The 24449-nt window shown below is 44.5% G+C and overlaps 1 protein-coding gene across 1 annotated transcript in view; it reads right to left on the reverse strand.

The window, feature by feature from the left end:
* The window catches only part of LOC311315850 (uncharacterized protein), a gene marked incomplete at both ends in the record, with an annotated part of 48863 nt that extends 24678 nt beyond the window's left edge, over positions 1-24185 (reverse strand). The window contains 2 exons of the mRNA XM_084446549.1: positions 23507-23703; positions 23810-24185. Of these exons, the coding sequence (XP_084302675.1) occupies positions 23507-23703; positions 23810-24185 (573 nt within the window). The remainder of the gene's footprint in view (positions 1-23506; positions 23704-23809) is intronic.
* Positions 24186-24449: the final 264 nt, after the last annotated feature.

Genomic DNA, 24449 nt, shown 5'->3' on the forward strand with positions numbered 1-24449 from the left:
CCTCATGCTGTTGTTCCACTTACATCATAATTAGTGCAGCGGGGACGGAGCGCAATCTAGAGCTTATGAAATACCCCCCCAACCCCCCTCCCCAAAACCCCTCTCCTACACACACACACACACACACTGGACACACGAAATGACACACAGGCACGGATGCTGATGGCATCAACGGTGGAGGTGGTCTGTCCTGGTGTGTTCCTGCACCCCCCCCCCCCCCCCCCTCCCAAGGAGCCAGCTGTTTTTGGGGATTGATTTCATTTATTTAATGACGGCCACACTAATGACCCTCCTCGCCTGGCCCACGGTGTCACAGACGCCGCCGTACCTCAGGAATGAAGATTGGATGGGGGCTCGGAGAGAGAACCGAGGGGAGGGAGGAGGAGGAGGAGGAGGAGGGCGAGAGGGGAAAGTGGAAGCGCGAGGAGAAAAGGAGAGGACGAGAAGGGGGGTGGGCCCCCGACCGCAGACCTAGGCGGTCTTTGTCTTTCCCAAACAAGCAAGGACGCGGGGGTGGGAATTAATAACCGTGGCATGGGCTAATTCCACTGATAGCGCCGCGACGCAGATGAAACGCGGGACCCCTCAACCCCTCATCAGGAGACCCGCGGCTGGTTAGCGGCGTCAGGGCTGCTATTTGTTTTGCGCGACTCTAATGTGACAGCTCAGGAGCCCGGCCCCGGGTTACACAGAGGGGGGCATTTTTCGCAATTACTATCGTCTCGGGGACAAACAAGACATCTCATTCTTTTAAAAAAGATGTCCCCGGCAAATAGAAAGACCTCGCAGGTCGGCCGTGATGAATCTGAAGGAGAGAGCGGAATGTGACCACTTGTGTGGAGTGGGACCGGATCGCCGGCGTGTCACGTATCTGTCGAGCAGCTGCGTCCGGCGAGGCAGCAGATGTTCGAGAAGACGGCGTCCTTCGAAGCCAAAGATTGACTGTGTCGCTATTGTCTCTCGCTATGTGCGGTTTTAAGGGGATTGATGGTAACCACAGCATCCGGGTCTCATCCTAATCAACTGCTGACTGACATTTGACTGTGATAGGGTTAGAGTCAAAAGTGTCTCTAGGACAGACAGTCCAATGTCCAATGTCCTGTAAATGCACTTAAACAACTGTTACAGAAACACAGGCAAGCCCACAATATAGTTATCACACAGCAGCACTTATATGCACATATTCCAATTCACTTATACTCTCACAAAAGCTAACTTTATTATTCAAGGGAATTTGAGGACTATTAGTGACTTTGCCTACGCCAAAATACGGTATATATAAGGTATATTATTATAATTAAAAGCAGTGATCACAGGTTTATTATGGATGGTATGAAATCCAACATAATATCTCACTTTTATCATTGTTATAACTGCTTCAGCCTTGAGAATCGCTGGGAGCTAAACACTCTTTGGTAGACTGGTATCATCAATAAATTAAACCATCTTACTTTATAATTACCTGCAGTCAACTGAGGCTGCAATGACAATACCGGCATATTCACTGTATATTTGTTCTGCTGTAGTTGAAAGCAATGTCACAACACAGTTTTGTAGGATTAACACATTTATTTCAAACCATGCCAGATGAAAAGGTTTAAAGACCTGTCAATAAAAAAAATAATTCCAGATTATTCTTAATCTGTTCTGGTCTTCGATGTTCAGTTGTTAGTGCATTACCCTCTGCAATCGCACTGAAAAGTGTGATTTACAAAGAGAATATAACTCATACAAATACGATCAGCTTCTGTTTTTTCCTAAGAGCCTCCAGATCACATACTATTTATCTGCAAGCTTTCAAATATTCTCCAATCGCTTGGATGGTGGTTGACATGTTAAACCATATCCATCGGGGGATATCCCTGGCTGCAGTATCTCCTTACACAGATCAATGACAGTGGCTGTGACCTCCCCCTCGTCTCCGATTCCCCCCCTCCCAGAGGGAGTGGCGGTTTGTGGCTTCCAGACTGCGGTCTGCGCCGCGTGGCTTCACTGTCGGGTCACACTTTACCATTACATTCCCTCGGACCACTTTAGACCGTGAATAAAGAGTGTATATGCTTCATCCGGTTACAGTCACATTGCATTGGGGTTGTGTTGTTGAATGTCAAAGATTTAAAAATGCAAGATTTTCACACATTGATTCTCCCTTATCGTGATTCTTTGCCTTTAGAAATCGATTGACACTTGGAAGCAGGAGACAACTCTACCCATCAAACAGCCTATTATTCTTTTAGCTTGACCCATCTTTCAAAGTGACATCATCCCTGACCTGCTACGCTTGGCAAGTCTACAGACATCTGACAGCTAGCTAATCGGCTAAGACAAACTACTCATCGATAATATTGGGTGGAAAAAAAATACACATTTACTCAGGGCCTGAGTGATCGGGCAGAGTTGACACCAACAATCCAGTCGAAGAGTCGGGAGTCTTTGATCCAACGTCTTTGAAAGAAAGTGCTGACATTTTGACCACAGGGTCTTAATCAGATTCGATATTGCATGCTTGGTCTGTTTACATATTAAAGCGTGTTTACATAATTGGGCATATCAAAGACTTCGATGGGATGCATTAACTAAACTGCATCTCATTCCAGAACGAGTTTTACACATGAAAGCACCCTACAGAAGGACGCGTAATGAAATACAGTGAACTTTTCTTTCATTCGGCTAAAAAAAAAAGTCTGAAAATTTTAGTCCAGAAAATGGTACAGTAGGTTTTGAAGCTTCAGAAACATGTAAAAAAGGTGCACATGATAGGGAGCAAGGTTATATGGGAGTGTCTTCTACAAAGTTGCAGCTGGAGTTGCAGAGTTTGGAAACCGCTCCCTCCGTGAGCAGATGGGACATGTGAATATGCCTGGTGACTGGATGAATGGGGGAGGTATTGTCAGAACACCGTTTGAAGGAGAACATGAAAATGTTAAAAGGAATGTAAACCTCTTTTGAGTGAAACTGGTTCAAACTGAGAGAAAACTTCTCAAACAGCAGCTGGACATCCCAAGGGTTTAGAACAAACACCCTTTCATGTTTATTTACGCTGAGCATTATATGATTATGCCCACTGAGCCACCGTGAGAACGTGCTTTGGTTCTGAGGCCATAAAACGTTTGAATCGACATGCCTAATGGTTAGTTTTGCGAGTATCATTAGGCTTTAAATCTACACCAGCAAAGCATGTTTTAATATGTCCAGGCCTTTTATTGGGAGGAATAAATAATATTGATACTGTCATGGCCGACTGGGCAGAGAGATAGCAAGCCGAGTGGTACAGTAGTTAACTGGAAAGGCGTCTTTGTCAAAAGGGGCACGAATATCTCTCTTCATTAGTCACCCAGTGTGATGTGCAACTAAGAACAACACAGCTTGCAGTACATGAACAAAGAAATGGATAATTGGCCTTACCTCAACGCAGGCTGCAGGTGGACGTTTCTAGCTTGGGGCCAACGTTCGTTGGTCCTGGAGGGGTCCTCGGCATTCGTTTGTTCAGGTTTTCCAAATGGTTCTAGAATGTTTATTCTCCGTTTGGGTTTGTGTCTGATGGTTGATTCCGTTGAATGATAAAATGTGGTTTGAAACCGCAAGGAGAGATATAAAAGTTACAGGCAGCCCTTCACTCATGCTTCCTCATGGACACGGCCATCTTAGCTATCATTCAGAGCTAGCTGCTCCCCTTTGATCCACCCCTTCCGGGTCATGGGGTCAAAACACATGGCAACATATATAGGCCCAGTCCCAATGTCCACCCTTGCAGACTCACAGACTTAAGTCCGCGAGGGCTTAGGGGTGTCCCAATGTCAAATCGGCAAGTGCGTGAGGGCTCTCTGGCAGATATTTTGAGCCCTTTATGCCCCCTTACCGTAACTCTGCACTTCTGCAGACTTTTCCTAAGGGAATTACCCACAGTTCATATCGTTGTGACGTGAAACACGGGGTTACCTGAAGAACGGCCAATAAACAAGCACGGACAGATCAACCAATCGTAACGTTCACATTACAAAACAAAATATGTTTTCATGTTTTCAGCTGGACTTGCTTATCTGTACAAGTAGCCTTATAATTATTTTGGTTTCATTATTTTTAAGTATGGGTTATTAACCCCATGGGTTTGTATAATGTGATTTGTTTCAAAATATGTAGGCTATGGTTATAAATTACATTGATTTCTGTTGCTCTATATCATATGATTTCTCAGTTAAAAGCAGTATGACATTAATCACCCATTTCGGTGCAGTGTTCTTTGAATTGAGATTTCCAACATGAATATGGATAGAGTTGTGAGGTGCAGAAATGTGTATACATAATATATTATCATTCTTAAGTAAATACTTTTGGATTAATCACAAACAAGAATCACAGGCAGTAATGTAGTTCGCATATGACCACAAAATGAAATGATTTCAACAAGTTGAACAGACATGTTTTGAGGGTAACACAGAGAGTTCGGAAAATGTAAAGGGGATTTGACTTAAATTAATTTACATGAAGACCTACAAGAAAAACATGTAAAATTGAAAAATTGATAAAAAGAAGCCCCACACCCACAATAGTAAGAAATATGTTTTCATGTCAACGTAATGTGATGTCGCAACTCATAAGTGCTGTCCCATTCCTTTTTATACCAATTCAAGCCCTTGCAGCCTCTCGCACTCAACCACTTTACCAGGTGACGTCAATAAGTCTGTGAGGGCTCAGGGCTTGAGGGTTTAGGGGGGACATTGGGACTGGGCCAGAGTCAACCATTGCCAAATCTCATTCAATTACACATCAAGCAAGCCAGAGATCCTTAAAGACCCACTCATTCTTTGAGCGGAATTTTACCTCAATAATTAACCAAAAATAAAATCAATAGCAATAGGCTAATTTAGGACCTGAGATCTGATAGCACTCTTAACTGTTGATATCTTAAAGGGAAAGAACATGTCTGTAACTAATCTATTTAAAGCTCTGGGCTGAGATGGGAGGAGAGGGGGGGGTGGGCGGTTCACTGTAGCGTTGTACATGACAGCGTGGGTTAATTGGAGCTGTGTTCGCACGTCATAAATATTGCAGGGGTTTCTTTAAAGCGAGATGCAAACTCGATGCAAAGCTGCGACGAGAGCAAAACCAGTACGCGTTTACTAATGAAGAACACACGTCATCAGATGAATGAAGATTGATAAATAAATAAAATGTTTCAAGCACTCCTTTAAATAACACTCATGCCCCATCTTCTCTTGGCTCCACATGAGTTTGCAAACATATTTGTCATGTTGGTGAAATCACCAGCCTCCGATCTGCCTTTTAACGCTCTGAAAGAAACCCATTTTTAATACTAAAACCCTCATTTTCAACCAGGCCAGTGTCAGCTTTATACAGATTTAAACTTACCATGCAGATTTGACAAACATCTCCTCCCTGGGCTTCATTATTGTACAGCACCCTGCAGGGACTGTGGAACACTTCATTAAACCATCGTACTGACTGGCACTTTTCTCAGTAAATCCGAAACTGATCTAAAAAGCACTGAGCGGATGATTTTGGAGTAAATAAAGAGATCGTAAATGGATGACTTTAATACGCAAACATAGGGATTTTCAAAGTGAAATATTAAGACTTCAAAACAAAAACAAAACAGGACATTCAAATCAACACCAGATGTAATTTGACCTTTGCACTGGCAAGGTTCTCTTGCATACTCAGCTCTTTAGCACGGTGGTCATGTTAATCCACTGTGCTGAACACGCATGTTCGTTCGCATACTGTCGCTACTAAGGAGTCCAACCTTCTCTCAGATATATGTTGCATGTTGATAGTTCAGTGATAGAACTGAGGCAGTTGCATGATAAGGATCAGGGGTTCCCAACCTTTCATCCCCAGAATCCCCCACTTACACCCCCCCCCCCTTCCCCCCAAATCGCTGTGAACGTCCAGTCTGTGTGTGTTTGTTTGTGCGCCAATTACATCAGGCGTAAGTTAGTGTACAATGAAGTGCTTCGCCAATGTAGCAGTAATATTAATGTTGACATGATTCATAGTCTCTGATTAATTTGTTGAGTTTATATGGTATCGTAGTGCCGTAAATACAAGGCTTTTTGGCCCTTCATCAGATATCATCATGTATTTTTGTTCAAATTGCTGTGTGACATGTCAATAACATGATTCTTTGACTAATATCTGTCTAGCTAATATTAAGGCCTCAAATTGTCTGGGGCCTGGCCTGGCCCCTGCAATTGTTGGCGCCCCCCCTAAGGGGGGCCCGGACCCCAGGTTGGGAAACCCTGCTATAGATGACCGGAATCAGACATCACACATGTGCTCTCTCTCTCTCTCTCTCTCTCTCTCTCTCTCTCTCTGATGACCACTACTGCTTCCCCAAGATAAAGCCATTTCCACACTGGGTTTGTGCCTCAGCAACTCTCTGCCACAATGCAAGCGGAAACGTGGAGCTGTGCCTGAGCTCATATCCTTGTGTCACACATCCATCAAATCAGGTGTTAACCGCTGTAACTGTCACTCCGATGCCTGATACTGTGTCACTTCTCAAATATCAAATGCAATGGTGCAAAAAAAAAAAAAAAAACTCAACTTTTATGCTTGTAGAGTGTGACTGACAGTTCTAATTTCCGGCCCGGTGTACATCTGGGTTTGATTACTATACCTTCTCTGAAAAACCTTTCTGCTTGTTCAGCATTAGCAAAGTGACTTTAGCGAGATGTGAAATTGAACCGTGCAGCGAACAGCTCTGCCTTCAAAGCCGGTGTGATTTCTTTGCCCCCATGTGTGTTCTGACAAAGAGCTTCTGGTCAGATGAAAAGGTCAAGGCAAATATATGTAAATGCAGTCTCTTTGCTATGAGGTTTAAAGTCAGCCTCCCTCCCTTTTCAATTCTTATCAAGAATGACAATCTCATTAAACAGTCATTTTGCTCCTGTGAGCTGCATGCTGTAGTTTTTAGCTTGTCTCTCTTCTCCTGAATCTGGCCTCTCTGAAAAAGTCCCTAATTGAAATGCCCGGGCGCTATGACCTTGGAATGTTAATCTAGAAACTAGGCATTTATCTCTGGCCTGTCACCAGTTTAGCTTCTGTCCTCTGATCAAACATGTTGAGAAAGCCAGACATCCATCACCCCTTTCATTGTCGTGCAAATGTGATTTATGGAGGGTATCTTGGGAGCAATGTTATTTTAAACTGTTTAAAGCGACAGAAAGTAGAAACTTGCATCTCACTGAAGGGAGGAAACAGATAAAAACGACAATGTTCTATCGTGGCGGGAACAGATTGTGACTGGCTCCTGTGAGATTGACCACATCAGCCTCTTCTTAGTGTTTAAGTGTACTTAAGACATCCCTGGTTGATGGAGACATGTTTCTAGAGGCAATGTGCATTCTACCATTTTGAAATGTCAAGAGATGCATTGTATGTCGTCAAATGCTGAACAAAGAAGCACTGTGGGCTGTAACAGCGCTTGTGATTATCCTGAACCCGAACCACTAGAGGTAAATGCCTAACCTTAACGGAATTGCGCAAATTAGGAGTTAGCCCAGTAATGCATTTCTATGCATGTATTAGTTCATGTTATTTTGTATAGGAGGAAATAAGAAATGAGAAATGCATTAACATTTTTCGGTAACACTTTATAATAATGATCAGTTATAAGGCATTTATAAAACATTTGTTAATAATGAACTAATCATTAACAGATCATTTATAAACATGTGTAAATGATTCATAAATGATTTGTAAATATACTAGTTAAACATTCACAAATGACCTGTAGATGATTTATAACACATTATCAACATTACTTGTAAATGATGTGTTCAACATTAATTAATGTTAGTTAATACGTAGTAAAACATGCGTCATCGCGCTTCTGCTCTAGACCGGCGAAACAACACCGAAGGAGAAAGGCCCCAGACTACGTTGAAACAACACCGAAGGAGAAAGGCCCCAGACTACGTTGAAACAACACCGAAGGAGAAAGGCCCCAGACTACGCTGAACCAACACCGAAGGAGAAAGGCCCCAGACTACGCTGAAACAACACCGAAGGAGAAAGGCCCCAGACTACGTTGAACCAACACCGAAGGAGAAAGGCCCCAGACTACGTTGAAACAACACCGAAGGAGAAAGGCCCCAGACTACGCTGCCGAAGAGTGAGTCATCAGCGTTTAATTCATCCCCTAACCAATCGTAACATTTGACGTCACGTTCAAAGGATGCTGATTGACCTGGTTGGAATTCAAACAGATAAATCAATCTAGACGAGAGCGTTTCCAGACCCTGAAGTGGGCGGGTGCAGTGGCGGGGATCTGTATCCAACTTTGTGGGGGGGGACATTTACATTGAAAATTTTGCAAGAGTATTTTTTTGAGAGGACATCTTCCTACGTGGCTGTATGGTAATTTGAATGCCACTACCCCAATCTAAATAGGGGGATTTTAATGATCTCAAATATGTCCCCCCCTGACCCCCCCAGGATCCCGGCGCCTGGGTGTGTGATTCAGGGGCTGGACTCAGGCTAGTTCAGAGTCCAAACAGGGACACCATGCCAACAGACTTTCTACAAGCTACTTCTGTAGCATTAAGCCTCTCATTACACAGTGTTGCCAGAATTCCCCATTGTTAAATGGTAATTCTACAACGGAGAGTTTGGATACTTCATTCTAATTGGCTAGCAGCCGTTGTAAAATACCCTGTAACCCACGGCTACGACCACATAACACTTAGTATTAATGCGCCGTCAATCTCATTGACGAGGCCATTGCTAAGATCAAGCGATACTATGCTTTGCGTAGCAACCACTTGCAGCAACCTCACCTTTTTATTAATTACACCCGTGTTCTACTGTTGTACTGTTGTAGATATCCTATTACAAAAACATACTCATCAGTTTGACTCCGCTATTGCGTCGGGCCTAACAACGCCCCGTAGCTGTTGTAAAATCCTGTGTAACCCACTGTCTCTCGTGGTCAATTGCTTCAATATATGGTAAATGGACTGCACTTCTATAGCGCTGTTAACCAAAGCGCTTTTATGTCTATTTTTATGTGAAGCCCTCTGTGCATGCATACTCTCTGTTGTAAAGCACTTTGAGCTGCATTTGTTTGTATGAAAGGTGCTATAAAAATAAAGTTTATTATTATTACTATTTATTATTATTATTTACAATGAAGGCCTCTCATTCACCCATTCACACACACATTCACGGCAGCTGCCATGCAAGGTGCTAGCCTGCTCATTGGGAGCAACTTGGGGTTCAGTGTCTTGCCCAAGGACACTTTGACATGTCGTCAGGAGGAGCCGAGATTCGAACCGTCGACCCTGCGGTCTTTGCACGACCGCTCTACCTCCCGAGTCACAGCCGGACCATTTCTCTTTGTCTTTTAACACTGACCTTTGGAACACCGTTTTGTTTAAAAACAAAAACCCATTCCAGCCACGTTTTCGAGAAGTGCCACGTTTAGATCTGGAGGTGTTATGGCAGATAAACAACCTGTATGGTTGGATGTGCAAATACCACCCAGATTATTCCAGATTGACAGAACAGGGGAGAGAGCTGCGAGATAAGCGTTGGAATCGATCAGTCATCAGTTTAACCTTCCCTTTCTAACTCTGTTATCTGCCAAAACAAGGTCTTCCTCTTCACATCCTAAACAATGGTTAGACTCTAATCAGACACTTGAAGATTCTTTTTCCAATCACTTAAACCTCACCATTACTGATTAGTGATTGCCTCCTAAGTGATTTAATTGAAAAACCTCAAACCGTCTTTTAAATGAAACAATGGAAATGAAACAATGGAAAATCTATAGTTTCAACATGATTGCCTAAATTATTCATCATTGTTGGGTGACAATATATTATTTTATTTTTTTTGCCATTGATTCACTGAGAACAGGTGGAACCCAATTCTATCTCTACTGTTTTATGGTTGACTCTCCATTTGGTGTGAGCTGTGGCACAAAGCCTGTGATCACAGCACTCATTACTGTCAAATTGACAGAACAGCTTGTCCTTCCATCGGCTGCAATGTTGTTTTTTTCTAAGTGGCTCACAATGGGAAATGAAATGCATTGTGGGGAGACGATGGAGGCGAAAAGTCAAGTGAACATTTGCAGTGTCGTATTGGTCACGGAAAATGCTTTTGAAAGCCTATGCCAGCCAGTGAACAAGTCTGCTGTGTTGCCCATACAAATGCCTCCCCCCCCTGATCTCTAGGGAGCGCTGGGGACCCAGATGTGAGAAGCTAAAACACGAAGACGCAAAAAAGAAACCTTGATCTGACTTTTTTTCTCTCTCTCTCTCTCCAACACATGCAAGTCACGCAAAATTGCTTTTCTAACAAATACAGGGAGTGATGCGAATGTGGTGACTGACAAATTGCGGACATAACCATAAGCCTTTAAGTGCCTACCCATCATGTACCTTTCATACGGTTCATTATGTTTTCATATTCTGACCGTGTCTGATTACATTGGCTTCCGGATTCCCTTTGAGCCGACACACAAACAGAGTAAACCAGGTAGCGGTGGGCCCGGTTAACTGTGGACATGGTCCTTTAAAAATTACTCATGCGTCCTTACATTTTCTACGAGGGGAGGAAGGCAGACAAGGGGAGATTAATGTGTAATATATTGAATTAATTAGGCAGATAATAAGTCCAAGGAATTGTAATCCAGATTAATCATGAAAAGGCACGGATCATAAAGGAAATAAATATTGAGGATATGTGCACCTTAAAGACTGTTTATTGGCAAACACAAAGGAGGATGGGTCAAGCGCTCATGGAGAAGATGAATGGAACAAGCTCGCTCTCTTTTCAGCGCAATTATACATGCGCTGACCCTAATCTGTAGCTTTTCAAGACGACAGTCAGGGATATTACTCATTCTCCCAGGCAGCCATATTATACAACATTAGGACAGTAGCAGCTTTCTTTTGCCCCTTTCTTCCTGGTTACAAGTCCAATCAGCCTCACAGATTTGCTTTGTTCTTGTTAAGTGTCCATGAATAGCATCACCATGGCAAGAACCACATATTGGATGAAGTGGATGTAATCAGATGTCAAATACACATTTATTTTCCGCTAAGTTAGTAAAAGGTGTGATTAATGAACTACAGTCAATAAATGAGTTGAGTTATATATCCCTGATAAGCAAAAGCATCATCTCCTCAAATGGACGACTGACTTATCCATTGAATTATTGTCCAGCGTTGCTCAGTGTCAAGGTGACACTAAGAGGCTTTAATTACACAGCCCTCAGTTACTGACCTCTGACCCACATCTACTCCTGTACTTGTCAACAACGTGCAAACAACATTGACAAAGGTCGCTCACAGGCATCCTGTATGGAATTGCATTAGTATATAATATATATCGAATATCTCTCACGAGCCACTGTAAACCTATCAGTTTTACCATAACTCCTGTTTGATTCAAGGTTTACCAACTGGGCCTCCAGTTGTTATTGATCTAGAGCTTGAATAATGCATACCGGAGGTCAAGGCGATACACATAAATGAGGAATTTGCATTAATGCAGCTGTAAACACATACGGACAACCCTGTCATTGCAGTGAATCTTCAAAAAGTGTTGTTGTTTTTTACTCGAACACCATTGTGCAGAAATTAATCCTGTAGAAAAATTGGAAATTGTGCGACTAGCTGCAAAAAGGATTGCTGCTTCAATCTTAACCAGGCCAGGTCCAGCCTGGCTTATGTTTGCTTGGCTGTGTGGCTGCCTTGTTTCTGTTCAGGACTGGTAGGACAGAAGCTAGTCATGCCACTGAAATAGCTGTGAATTGAAATGACATGAAATAATGTCTGAAAAATTAAGATAGGTCTTGTCGCCTGGACACATCAGTTCCAATGCTTCCAATGCTAATCCAGCACAATGAGAGCGAGATAGCCAGTTAGCTCATGAGTTCACAACAACTAGCAGCAGCTTCCATAACATTAATGGTGGCATTCAGTGGCTAAAGCAGTTACACTGATGATAACAAAGTCATCCCCACCGGGTCTTGAACCCTGGTCTCCCAGGTGGGAGTCCAATGCTCTGACCACTACTCTACTTGTACAGTGGAGATCAGCAGATTGATTTTGGTGTCCTTCTTGGTTTTGTTGTGCTGGGACTACTGCCTCTTGTGGTGCCAACAAAGAGATGCAGGCCAACATTGTCAGGAGTAAGGGAGGTAGGCAGAGAGGGAGGGAGGGAGTGATAACCCGACGAACGCTATACTAGGTGCGCTGGCTTCCAGCCATGCACAAAAATAGGTGTCAGACAAGATAGGAACACAGCAATGTTGAGGGGTTCTTATGGAGATGGAAAAAAGATACTTGCAAAAAAGAAAAAGTTGTTTTGGGCGGGGCTCACAACACCCCTATGAAACATACAGCTCAAACATGTTACATGATACAAAACTGAGACAGGGCTACCTATGGAGATGGACTGGACCCATGTACATTGATTTGCAAACTTTACATGCTTTTACATTTGTTGTATTGGAGTCTGTCTAACCACCAACAGCTACCGTTAATGTTATGGAAGCTGCTGCTACTTGTGAGCTGATGAGCTAACTGGCTATCACGGTCTTAATGTGCTGGATTAGCATTGAAACTGATGCGTCCAGGTGACAAAAACTCTTAATCTTAATTTATCAGAAATTATTTCATGTCATTTCAGTTCACAGCAATGTCAATGGCACGGCTAGCTAATTCCCTCCTACTAACCACTCCTTTAGAGAAACAAGCCAGCCCTGCCCACAGCCAGGCTAGACCTGGTCTGGTTATTCAAGCATTGTTCTACCCTTTTAACAGGACTGCCGCCTTAGTCGTTGCTGGGATGAATAAGTGTCAATGTGGTCTTAAACAATGAAGGCACCACATTATCCAGGATTTGACATTTGCCATTGATCCTGCTGCTATCATGGCCACCACCGATATTGTATTCATCCCAGATAGCAAGCGGATCTGGGCCATATACAGGCCAGATCTGGCCCTTGTGGCTTAGTTCCGGCCCATATATGGCCCAGAATCATTACACATCCGCTTGCTATCTGGGATGGGCCTGTTCTCAGCTGTGTTCCCTATAGTCCCTGGAGTTGCAGCTTACCACACAAGGCTTGTGATATTGTTGGATTTGTGTCTTGTCTCTCTTCAACCCACCCCTGGCTCTGGGGGGAGTCAGGGGACGACTGTGTGTGCCTCACCTCTGGCTCCCGGAGTGCTTGCAGCGTTTGTCGGGTCAAGGTCTCTACTTCTGTATCAGGGGCTCACAATTGCAGACGTGCAGAGGGACAAGGCCTTGAAAAGCAGCTCCAAGACTGACTCAGACAACCAACAATACACAAAAGATATTGGGTGAATTGAAACACCTTGTTGCTAAGGAAGAGTTTTGTCTTCAGCTCATACTAGAGCAACGGGCAAAAATAGTATCCTCACACCAGGAACCTTTTTGGCAATCTCATCTCTGTGTGAAATGCCATGCTTGCTTTTGCAATCGGGTTTTTTCACAGTGTCCTTTCATATCATGCATTATATCCTTACAAATGCACAAAGCCTGTCTTAGTAAGATAATGTAATACGGGGAACACAAAATGTTCTCGTTTATTGAAAACACCTCCGCACTCTATCTCGTCCTCGCACTGCCAGAGCATCACTAGTGCGCTATCACTGGTGCGGCAGACAGTCGAGCTAATGCTACAACCTTACAGTTCTGATTGGTAAAACGCCCCCCTGACCAAATCACTTTGTCCATGATTCGCTTTCGCCCATGCCATGATTCCTCATGATTATATGTAATTTTGGCCTTGTCTTGTCGTTTGGTGTTTGTGTCATGCACTAATCGTGTTATGTGTGCACTCCAGCCTTTTCTGGAAGTGCACATTATGAGAACCCTGCCCAAACAAAGCCCATTGTTTTCACCACTTAGGGAGGCACAATAGGGGAGGGGACGGTCGACAAAGAAGGCCATTTCCTTATCAGATGGCAGGAGAAATATGCAGCATTCGTCTCTGCCCAAGACAAAGGACTTGAACAGATTCATCATAGTTAAGCACTGAACAAATATTAGCTGTTTTGTTCCTTTTGTTGTCACAATACCTCCCTGTAGTGTTTTTGCGATGTTTCGTACAATGGATGAGACAGAATATAGTCACACGGAACAACAAAGAAGCTCGACTACTTAATTGCAATCGTTACTCTCGTTGAAGCCTCAAAACGGGTCTCATATCTGATGGCCAGCCTCCTATTGTGTGTACAGTAGACATATGCCCAGCAGAGGTCTAATTGTCTGAAAGTGAAAAATGGGAGAGAATAATATCATTGCTGCCTCAACAACCTAATAGAGTGTACATTCTTAAAGACACTTGCCCTCATTTATCAATCGAACGTAGGAAGCAGAGCAGATCCATCCGAATAAGAGTCAAGATCTGTTTATTAGCCATGTGGTTCACACATACTGTACTAGGGATTTGAGTAGGGTTAAGTCAGACACCCCAAATAGCAAGCGGATCTGGGCCATATACAGGCCAGATCTGGCCCTTGTGGTTTAGTTCCGGCCCATATATGGCCCAGATCCGCTTGCTATCTGGGACTGTTGCAGACGGCATAGGACAGAGTGCAGGACAGGACAGTGCAAAGATGCGACAAAACAAAAAACAGTGTAAACAAAATGCAGTGCAATGTGCAAATTACGATACACAAAAAAGGGGGAGGCACAAATGCAATATACATTTTATATACAGAATGGAGTGTGGTGTGTGTATGTACAGTGAGTTTGCAGAGTGTATAGTATAATGTGGTGGAGCACAGACATCATGTTATGACAGGTCTTCACATGTGATTCATGTGACTGTTTGTATCTCTCCAATCACATCGCATGAATGATTGGGTGTTGATAAATGTGCAGGTTGAAACGAGCGTCGTTTAATTCAGCGTGTGTTGTGGAGTTAGATTGCAGCTGGAGCCACACACCACCAAGAAACAAGGTTTGCAATCATGTATTTGCAATCAGTCCATTTACCATTTACCATGTATTTGTTCACATGAGAATGTTATGGATGTTGATTGCCGTTATTATTGGAGTGAAGTCAAAAGACACATGACAAACATTCAGTGATTTGATTTGATTTTGATTCTTTAAGTGCAAAATCACACCAAGGTGCCTCAATGCACTTTACAACAAAATTAAAAAGAACACAGAAATGAACAGACCAGAGAGACAAATGTGAAAAACGCATGGACAGAAAAGCTTCAAGTACAGTGGCATAGAACAATATAAACAATACATTGTGCAATAAAATATATAAATAGAACACTGAACATTGAATAGTGCAGTAACAGTTTGATCCAATGCATTGTAGTTGTTGTTGTTGCTTGGCAACCCTTTTGTTAGGGGAACTATTTTGCTCGGCAGAATTGAGGGAATGATGCTTCGTTTTGAATAAATCTTAATATTTGACATTGCTGTGTGTTTATTTTACACTAATAGATGTAGTAACCGTTGTATAACCGTTGTACTCCGCTTCGCGTCGTGCCTAACAACGCCCCCTAGCTGTTATAAAATCACTATAACACACGGCCTCTCGTGGTTTATTGCTTAATTTTGAACAATTGGATGGACGTAGCATTTCTGACACTGAGTGTAAGCTGGTTCCAGAGGAAGGGGGCACGGTAAGAGAAAGCCCTGCTTCCACATGATTGTTTATGAATTCTGGGAACAGTGAGGTAATTGTAATTACACATATCAGTGTAATGTTCATATTTTTTTCCCTTCACGTACTATTCGCGGGTCTGGTAGATACATGACATTAGTGGGTTTTTAAAGCAATACAGCCATACACATTTATGTAAACAATATGTATGGGGGTAGGTCAGAGGTCACTGCACTGACTCAGACCAGCTCTGATCTGAGGGGGCGGAGTTTCACCACCACGCCACTATCCACGCCACAAACTCCACAACCTAGCCCCTGAGTGGGCTAGAGACACGCGGTCTTTTCGGGGGGTGCAGGTTGGTGGCTCGGAAAGGGGTACACTGTCCCTGGCCAGCTCTGACCCGAGGGGACGGAGTTTTGCCACCACGCCGCTCACCACGCCACAAACCCCACAACCTAGCGCCTGAGTGGGCTAGAGACACGCGGTCCTTCCCGGGGGGTGCAGGTGGGTAGCCTAGGGAGGGGTACACTGCCCCCAACCGGCTCTGACCTGAGGGGGGCGTCACAGAGCATGAAAGCCATACTGATAGATTTTGATGTTGCCAGCACTACAGTGGGTACACAGTGCGGGATATCAGGTGCTTTGTTGAAACCGTGTGTGTGTGTGTGTGTGTGTGTGTGTGTGTTTGTGTAGACACTACAGAGTGTGAGATAGCAGGTGCTATGTTGTGTACTGTATGTGTGCGTGTGCATATAGTATTGTCCATAGAGAAACTGGGAGGAGATTATGGACTGGCAATGTGTGTGTGTGTGTGTTTGTGTGTGTGTGGAAGGGGTTGGGGGGGGTATTCTTTTACATGTTCTTCACAGAAAATGAGCCAAGGCCACCCTACAATATTCTGTCGCATATTCATTTAATAAATGAGAGCCACCGTGTCTAGGGTTGCCTTGATGTGGATGTCACGTGAGCGTAATGTCCAGGGACTATTTTATGCGTATGTTTACTAGGCTACAGTACAATGGATATCAAAGTGTTTTTGAAATCCTCAAGTTGTGGTTGATTGTGTTTCCCAGGCAAAACCACACCAAAGGGATGTTCTCAAAGCAGTCCTAGGCTAAAGCAAACGCTCCATTTTAAAGTTGGTAAATGTTGGGAAAGCTAACAATGAATGGATTATGCACAACGTCATCACTTCCATTTCACACACTGAAGCATGCAATTCCTGCAAACCATAATACCATACAGTATGCTTAGTACACAGAACACAGCAGATACTTCAGACTCAGTCAAAAATCCCTTCAAACTAAAATGTGCTCCTGTAGAATTCTACCCAGATAGCAAGCGGATCTGGGCCATATATGGGCCGGAACTAAACCACAAGGGCCAGATCTGGCCTGGATATGGCCCAGATCCGCTTGCTATCTGGGTAAGGGTCAGAACTATGGAAATATGACTATGAATGGGTATAATTTATGATTATACCGCAGTTATCATAAATATGAAGGAATATGGATTTAATAAATTAAATCAACTCGTTTGGGGCACCACCCTGTTCTGTACAGGGAAACATAACCTTACCAATAGTCTATCAATAGTGTAGCAATCTCAATCTGAAAGAGGAGGTCTCGACTCTAGCAAGTGACCTAGAGACCAGGTGATGACGCTACAACAACATGATCAAAGCATATACAATTTATTGAAGTTATACTAATCAATTATCAAAATAATATGAAAACACACAATTCAATAATAGATGGAAACACAGATGTGGCAGTATGGAAACACAGCAGAAATGAAATGAGTTATATCATAAGATTGCAGCCTGTCCTGAATTATCTAAGCTCAAACAGCATACCCAGATAGCAAGCGGATCTGGGCCATATACAGGCCAGATCTGGCCCTTGTGGCTTAGTTCCGGCCCATATATGGCCCAGAATCATTACACATCCGCTTGCTATCTGTGTAGGATCACACCACACCAAAAGAGAGCCTTTGGCAGACGACCTTACGGTTTGTGTGGACATGCCGGCTCGCGTTGTTGGCAGCTCTCGGCGTTGAAAAGGCTTGAACTTGAAGAGGCACGTGACCGATGGTTGCGGTTCTGGTGCAGGGCGTCGCATGCCAGGGGCTCTTGATCGATGCAGCTTCGAGATTAGGCTGTTTGGCGAACGTTGGGAGTCGCAGAGACTCAGAGTTCGGACTTGGCGCTCAGACTTAGAGTACAGAATTCAATTTCAGTGCTGTTTGGTGTACAGCCAACTCAAATGGTTCAGGATTATGTTGCAAATGTCTCAATGTTCACCTCTCGCTCTTGCCAAGGGGGTAGATCCTAGAACAGCTGTGGATAAACTATTTCAGCAGATACCCAACGCGTTGACTCGCCGGTACCTAGCAGGCTGTTTTCTTGAGCAATTCCATGGAGACAAAGTTACTTGTTTCAATGGCACAACGGGATCCGTAATGTTACGGTATGAACACCAAAGAACACAAGAGAATGAAACATGTGACTCTAGCGACTATATCTGGTTAGGAAAGGGGTTGGTCCTATGGGCCCAAGGTGGTTGATTGGCCCTTCCCGCCAGGAGGGCATCCTTACTCCTCCCTCAGTATCGGGGAGACTGACCTTCAGGTATAAGGCTCTCACTCCAATCATTTCCCAGATAGCAAGCGGATGTGTAATGATTCTGGGCCATATATGGGCCGGAACTAAGCCACAAGGGCCAGATCTGGCCTGTATATGGCCCAGATCCGCTTGCTATCTGGGTTTAATCCTCGAGCATTCAATCTCATTTACAACACATCGGAAAGACATCATGGAGGATGGCATATTCAGTACGTTAGACGGAGTAAATAAAGTCCTAACATGACATCTTTAATCACACCAACATGTTGTATTCACAGTTTTAATACTTCCCTGAGCACAGTCGGTCCCTGGACCCTGTTGCTCATACTGATATGCTTCACAGTATAGAATAAACAATTGCATTTGGGGAATAACTCAGTTTCATGATTGAACTAGCAGTTTATCACTGAATTAGCAGTTTACCATTCATTTGACCTCAGTACATTGGTGCTCTGGAATGTTGCAGAGAGAGTGAGGAAGAACAGCGGCATCGTAAAACAGTCACAGTCCAGGGCTGAGTTTCCCAGAGGTATCGTAGCGCTACATTCATTGTATGGCGTAGCGCTACGATGCCTCTGAGAAACTCAGCCCAGTTCTTTCACCTAAAAGGGGACTGATTAAAAGCCCTCAATCTCTTGATGTCATCAACAGGAGCCCTTTTGGTTGAGCCTGTCACCAGCCGTGAAGAGGGTCTTCCTGTCTCAGATGACTTGCTTGTTGACACAGACACCCTGGAATAAATGTGGTTAGAGTAGTTTCACACTTAGTGGTCCCGTTCGGAAGAGGGGGGGGGGGGGGGGGGGGGGGGGTAGTCTTGGAATGGAATGTCTATTGGTGCCACAGTCCTCCATCCTGCTGGGGCGCATGGCCTCTCCGCAACACTCCCCTGACGACTTAGCTCAGTCTGTCACCAAACATCAGATGGAAACAGGAAGTCAACTTGTCCCCCGACATTGAGCTATGTCCTCGGCAGTCCTTGGCGACCATTTTCTCAGCTCTAGTTCCTTGATAAGGGGTTTGAGGTGAGTAGTGCCTTAGTCTGCCTCATCAGATGTAGGTTTTTGGGGCCTTGTCATTTATTTATTGCTGACAAATCAGTAGAGACGGTTCTGATTTCCGGCCATGTCAGATTCAGTCCAGACTACGCGAAACAACAACTAGCGAGCAACCGCTCCGCTGAAGACGATTGTGATTGATTTAAAGAAATGCATTCCCCCCCCCCCCTCATCCCCAAATGGTATTAAGTCCAGCCGGAACTTTCTCCAGCACTGTCTTGGTAAACCAAGTGTGCGAGACAGTGGTCTGGCAATGCGAGACTAGTAGTGCCTTAACTGTCAACATCCTCAGCCCTGGGCACTCGGATGGTAGCCTCGCCAAGTGCTCACAGCCAGACGTTTTCACCCGAGGCCTGATGGCAGACATGATCTCATATTAACTAATCATACGATCGTAGGGGAAGTGGTCCCAGGGCCTTGCCGGGAATGATGGGAATCCGCAGTGACAATATGGTCACTGTGGGACAGCCCTGGCGTCTGGGCCCCGCGCTGCACGCCAATGAGGCCTCATTACGGCCGGCGTGCCCGCTGAGCTCGCTATCTCTTCCCCCGTCCCTCAGGGGACATTGAGAGAGAGCATCACATTTGACTCACTGTCAAAGCAATATTACCGTGGACCTCTAATGCAGCATCATGCTAAAACGTCTGCGGTGCCCGTTTACGGCTCTGCCTACCAAAATACTAGGGGATGCTCGGAAATGAGGTACACATTTTTGGTTTTTGAGCAGAACAGAGTTCTTTAAAGATGACTTAATTAATCATTCAGAATCTGTTTTTCAGCTATGAGTTGTTGACTATACAGAATTCCCTCCAAATGAAGGTTTAATTTGCCGTCTGTTTTGCATTCTAACAAGGTTAACACTCTTGGGAAAAGATATGTAGTACAAGTTTTGTGATATAACAAGAGGTCCAGGAACACAATGGAGGAGCATGTTATATCCCCACAACTAATGGGCACTCTGCTTTATATAAATCCACATTAACATGGAAACAGTGCCTCTAAAGCATTATCAATCTCTCTATAAAACAGATCCTAACCAACTTTACAGTCTTGACCACTCTGGTGCCTACAAGCTGACCGTCTGCCTAATGATATTTAGATTTTGGAGGGAGATAGGCAGTTGCTATTTGTGGACTCAGACAGACACACACACACACACACACACACACACAGACACACACACACACAACACACACACACACACTTTTAATGCCACACAAACTGCAATTGCACTGCTGGCAGGCCTTCGCTGAGCCGTCACTTGAAATGGTAATGAGAGAGCCATTAAAGCTGGTTTAATTAGTTTTGTGTCCCTCTCTCTACCTTTGCCTCCCCAGTTAGATATTTAGAGAAGGTATACAAATGTCTCAGTAATCTGGATCTAGCAGCTCTCCTGTTCAAATTCAACTTCAGTTGGTATATAAAAACAACAGGAACACCATACAGTATCGAACATGTTCTCATTGTGTTACAACAATGATTTGCCACCAGAAATACACCTATAGAAATGTTGTCATACACTGCATTTTCCCATACATTTCTCAACCGTACAGGTGTTTCCTATGGAAAATGTAGAACGGACTATATCAATACCAGAAAAAGGATTCTTACGTGAGAAGAATGCTTATCTTATGCTCAGCTTGTAGATTTAGTGAGTAAATCTACATACCTTTTTTCCCTTTTTTCAGTATCAAGTTTATTGAAATTCTTCATCCTCCTCCTCTCCTCAGGGAGTGAGCCATTTGGCATTATAAACAAATTAATAAATATGACATGGGGGGGGGGGGGAACACGCACTGGATTCACAGGTGCATGATTCACAGGTGCACTATACCCATGAGGTACTTGCAATAATATTTACATTAAACAAACGGAATAGAACCCGCCAACACTTGTACTGTATACAGATGCTCTCTCTCTCTTTCACACACACACACACACACACACACACACACACACACACACACACACACACACACACACACACACAGATGCAAATATATACCGTATGTTCTCTAGCTCCCCTATATCTACCTCTCGGGAACTGAAAGACAGCCAAGGCATGGCTCCCTAATGGTGACACTCTGCTGCCACTAACCAGAGACCAGCCACAGGACATGTGGTAAATGTAATCAGCCATCCAGAACACTGAATGCATTACATGCTTATCTTACTGTTAAACTGAACACTGGATGCTTAATTGACATGTGGTGGTCAGAGATCGACTGCACTGCATACAGCACATAGACATGAGTCAGTCTCTAAACATTGTGCTCAACTAGAGACTGAAGACATTTGTCCAGATTTTGATAGCTAGATAGCTAGATGGCTTGTTAGATAGATAGCTAGATAGATCAATAGATAGATAGATAGATAGATAGATAGATAGATAGATAGATAGATAGATAGATAGATAGATAGATAGATAGATAGATAGATAGACAGATAGATCAATAGATAGATAGATAGATAGATAGATAGATAGATGGCTTGTTAGATAGATAGATAGATAGATAGATAGCTAGATAGATCAATAGATAGATAGATAGATAGACAGATAGATAGATCAATAGATAGATCGATAGATAGATAGACAGATAGAAAGATAGATAGATAGATAGATAGATAGATAGATAGATAGATAGATAGATAGATAGATAGATAGATAGATAGATAGATAGATAGATAGATAGATAGATAGATAGATAGATAGATAGATAGATAGATAAACAATGATGGTTACATATTGCAACCCTAGTTCTTTCAGTGGAGCGGAGCCCCACAGGGCTAGCTCCTATTGGCTAGTGAAACCTAGCCAGCTGCAATTGACTGAAGAAAAAAAAAAAAACATACACGCACACACCTGTGTCCAGTGAGGTCTGGTGCACCACTGTATAAGCGGGCTTCGCCTGCACATCTGCTGCTAACCGCAACTTTTAAGCGAGCAGACTGCGGGCTTCAGCAAAGTCTGCACCCTGTGGGGTTCGTCTCCACTCGATCGAGAGCCACTTGAGGGAAACCTGCTCCATTGGTTCGAACGGCGCTCCACATAACGCGTTCAGAACCAAAAGCAAATCCCAAGGCGGCGCCGTAGCCTTGCGCACAGGGCGAAGACAGCATGAAAACGCTTAACCAGGGGATGTCCGATAGATACCCCCGTGTCTGCTGTGGATGTCGTAGCATGTCCGTAGAATGTTCTCTCTCCTATGATGCTCTTAGCTTCTCTTACTCTGAAATGTAATTTAATGTAATGTATTGCTTTATAAATGTTCTTAGCCGGTAGACAAACATACTCCAGGAGCTTGCTCGATCACCTTGTTGAGAGGGTTCAGGGAAGAATTTTTACAGCTCACTTATCTGGCCCCCGGGTGATTACTGTTTTTTTTGCTTCCCTCTGGAATATGTAGAGAGTGGGTCGTATGCCCACCTCCCTTGTTCTCTGTAAAGCGCATTGTGTTGCCTCTGGGTATGAAATGCGCTATACAAATAAAGCTTTGATTGATTGATTGATTGATGTCCAAATAGCGCATGCATACACTTTGATAGTGGATGCCGCAACATCGTCCTCATGATCAACCAGGTGTTGGAGGACTTCCAGAATCATCTCAACCAAGCAGGACTCAGGAGCGATGTTCCTATCCCCACACCAGTGCGCAAAAGTGTCCCACTTGCCAGAGTAAACTGTAGCAGTAGAAGCCATGCGCACACTCTGAATAGTACTGACCACTGCTGGAAAGAGTCCTCTTTTAGACAATCTCTACCCTTCAAGAGCCAGGCCGCCAGCAGCCACCCCAGAACCGGAGGCCACTGAGGGATAGACCCTCCGATCGTACCCTGGCTAATAATGGTAGGATTAATCACAAGGGTGGGAAGGCAATAGGTGAGGTCCGCTTCCAACAACCTCGGTACCCGCACAAGGCGCTGTCTGTGTCTCACAGGATCTAGACCAGGGGTGTCAAACTAATTTTAGCTTAGTGGCCGCATACAGCCCAATTTGATCTTAAGTGGGCTGGACCAGTAAAATCATAGCATAGTAACTTATAAATAATGACAACAATCTACTGCATTTTTATTGTCGCCTTGCATGGAAACATTCCCACCGCCGCTCTTATAAGAGGGGACTGTCAGACACCGTCAGTAGGTGCGCCTCTTCTTCACCCAAGCCTGTGGGTGGGCCACCTGCGAACCGGTGGGGACCAAGCTGAGCTGGACACTCTGGGCTGGCTGGGAAGAGAGAGGCGGTGGTCAGCCCCAAAGGCCGGCGTGGAAGCCAGGCGACTGGCTGCAGCTGGGCGAGACCCCACAGCAGTTTGTTTCTGCTTGTTCCTCACGGTCATGACCGCAGCGGCCGGGGCACGAGGACGCGCCAGCACACTGTGGCTCCCTGGAGCGGCGAGGTGACAAGCGAGGAGGAGCCGGTCTTTTTCCTGTCTGCGACATTGCTCCAGGTTCTTAGACACTGCCGGACCAAACAACCCCTCTTTACTTACCGGTGAGTTGAGAAGAACACCTTTTGTTTCCTTTTCGCAGATCGGTCAGGGATGACATTGCTGGAAGACAGATGTAGCCATCACAGCACCCAGGGAGGAGGTAGAGATTCTCACAAGATGGGCGACGGCCCCTGCGGCTTCGGCCATTTCCTCTGTCCACTCTCTCCCGTGGGAGCAGGATCTTCATTACCCAGCGGCAGCGGTGGACACTCAAAGAAGTGTGCTCAAAGTGTGCTCGAAGGAGCCTCTCCATAAGGTCGAGTAGAGCGCAGGCCTGGCAGTCCGGAGACGGAACCAGGCCCGCCTTGGCATGCTGCGGTCCCATGCAGCGGAAGCAGAGTGGATGTCCCACGTCGCTGTTGGGAGTTGACCGCATAATCTCTCAGGTAGACTGGGCAGCGCTGACCGGGGATCCCCAAGGGACGCCGCTGGCTCCACGGTGAGTCGCTGCGAAGTCATCTTTGTTCTTCTCATTTGCCGTCGTCTTGCGAGCTGAAAGTTTCAAGGAGCAGACGAAGCCCACTTGCACAGTGGTGCACCCGACCTGGTTGGACACTGGTGCGTACCTGTATGTTTCTTTTTTTCTTTAGTCAATTGCAGTTTGCTAGGTTTCACAAGGAAATATGAGCTAGCCCGGTGG

The sequence above is a fragment of the Borostomias antarcticus genome (assembly GCF_949987555.1).
Source record: "Borostomias antarcticus genome assembly, chromosome: 12".
NCBI classification, from domain to species: Eukaryota; Metazoa; Chordata; class Actinopteri; order Stomiiformes; family Stomiidae; genus Borostomias; species Borostomias antarcticus.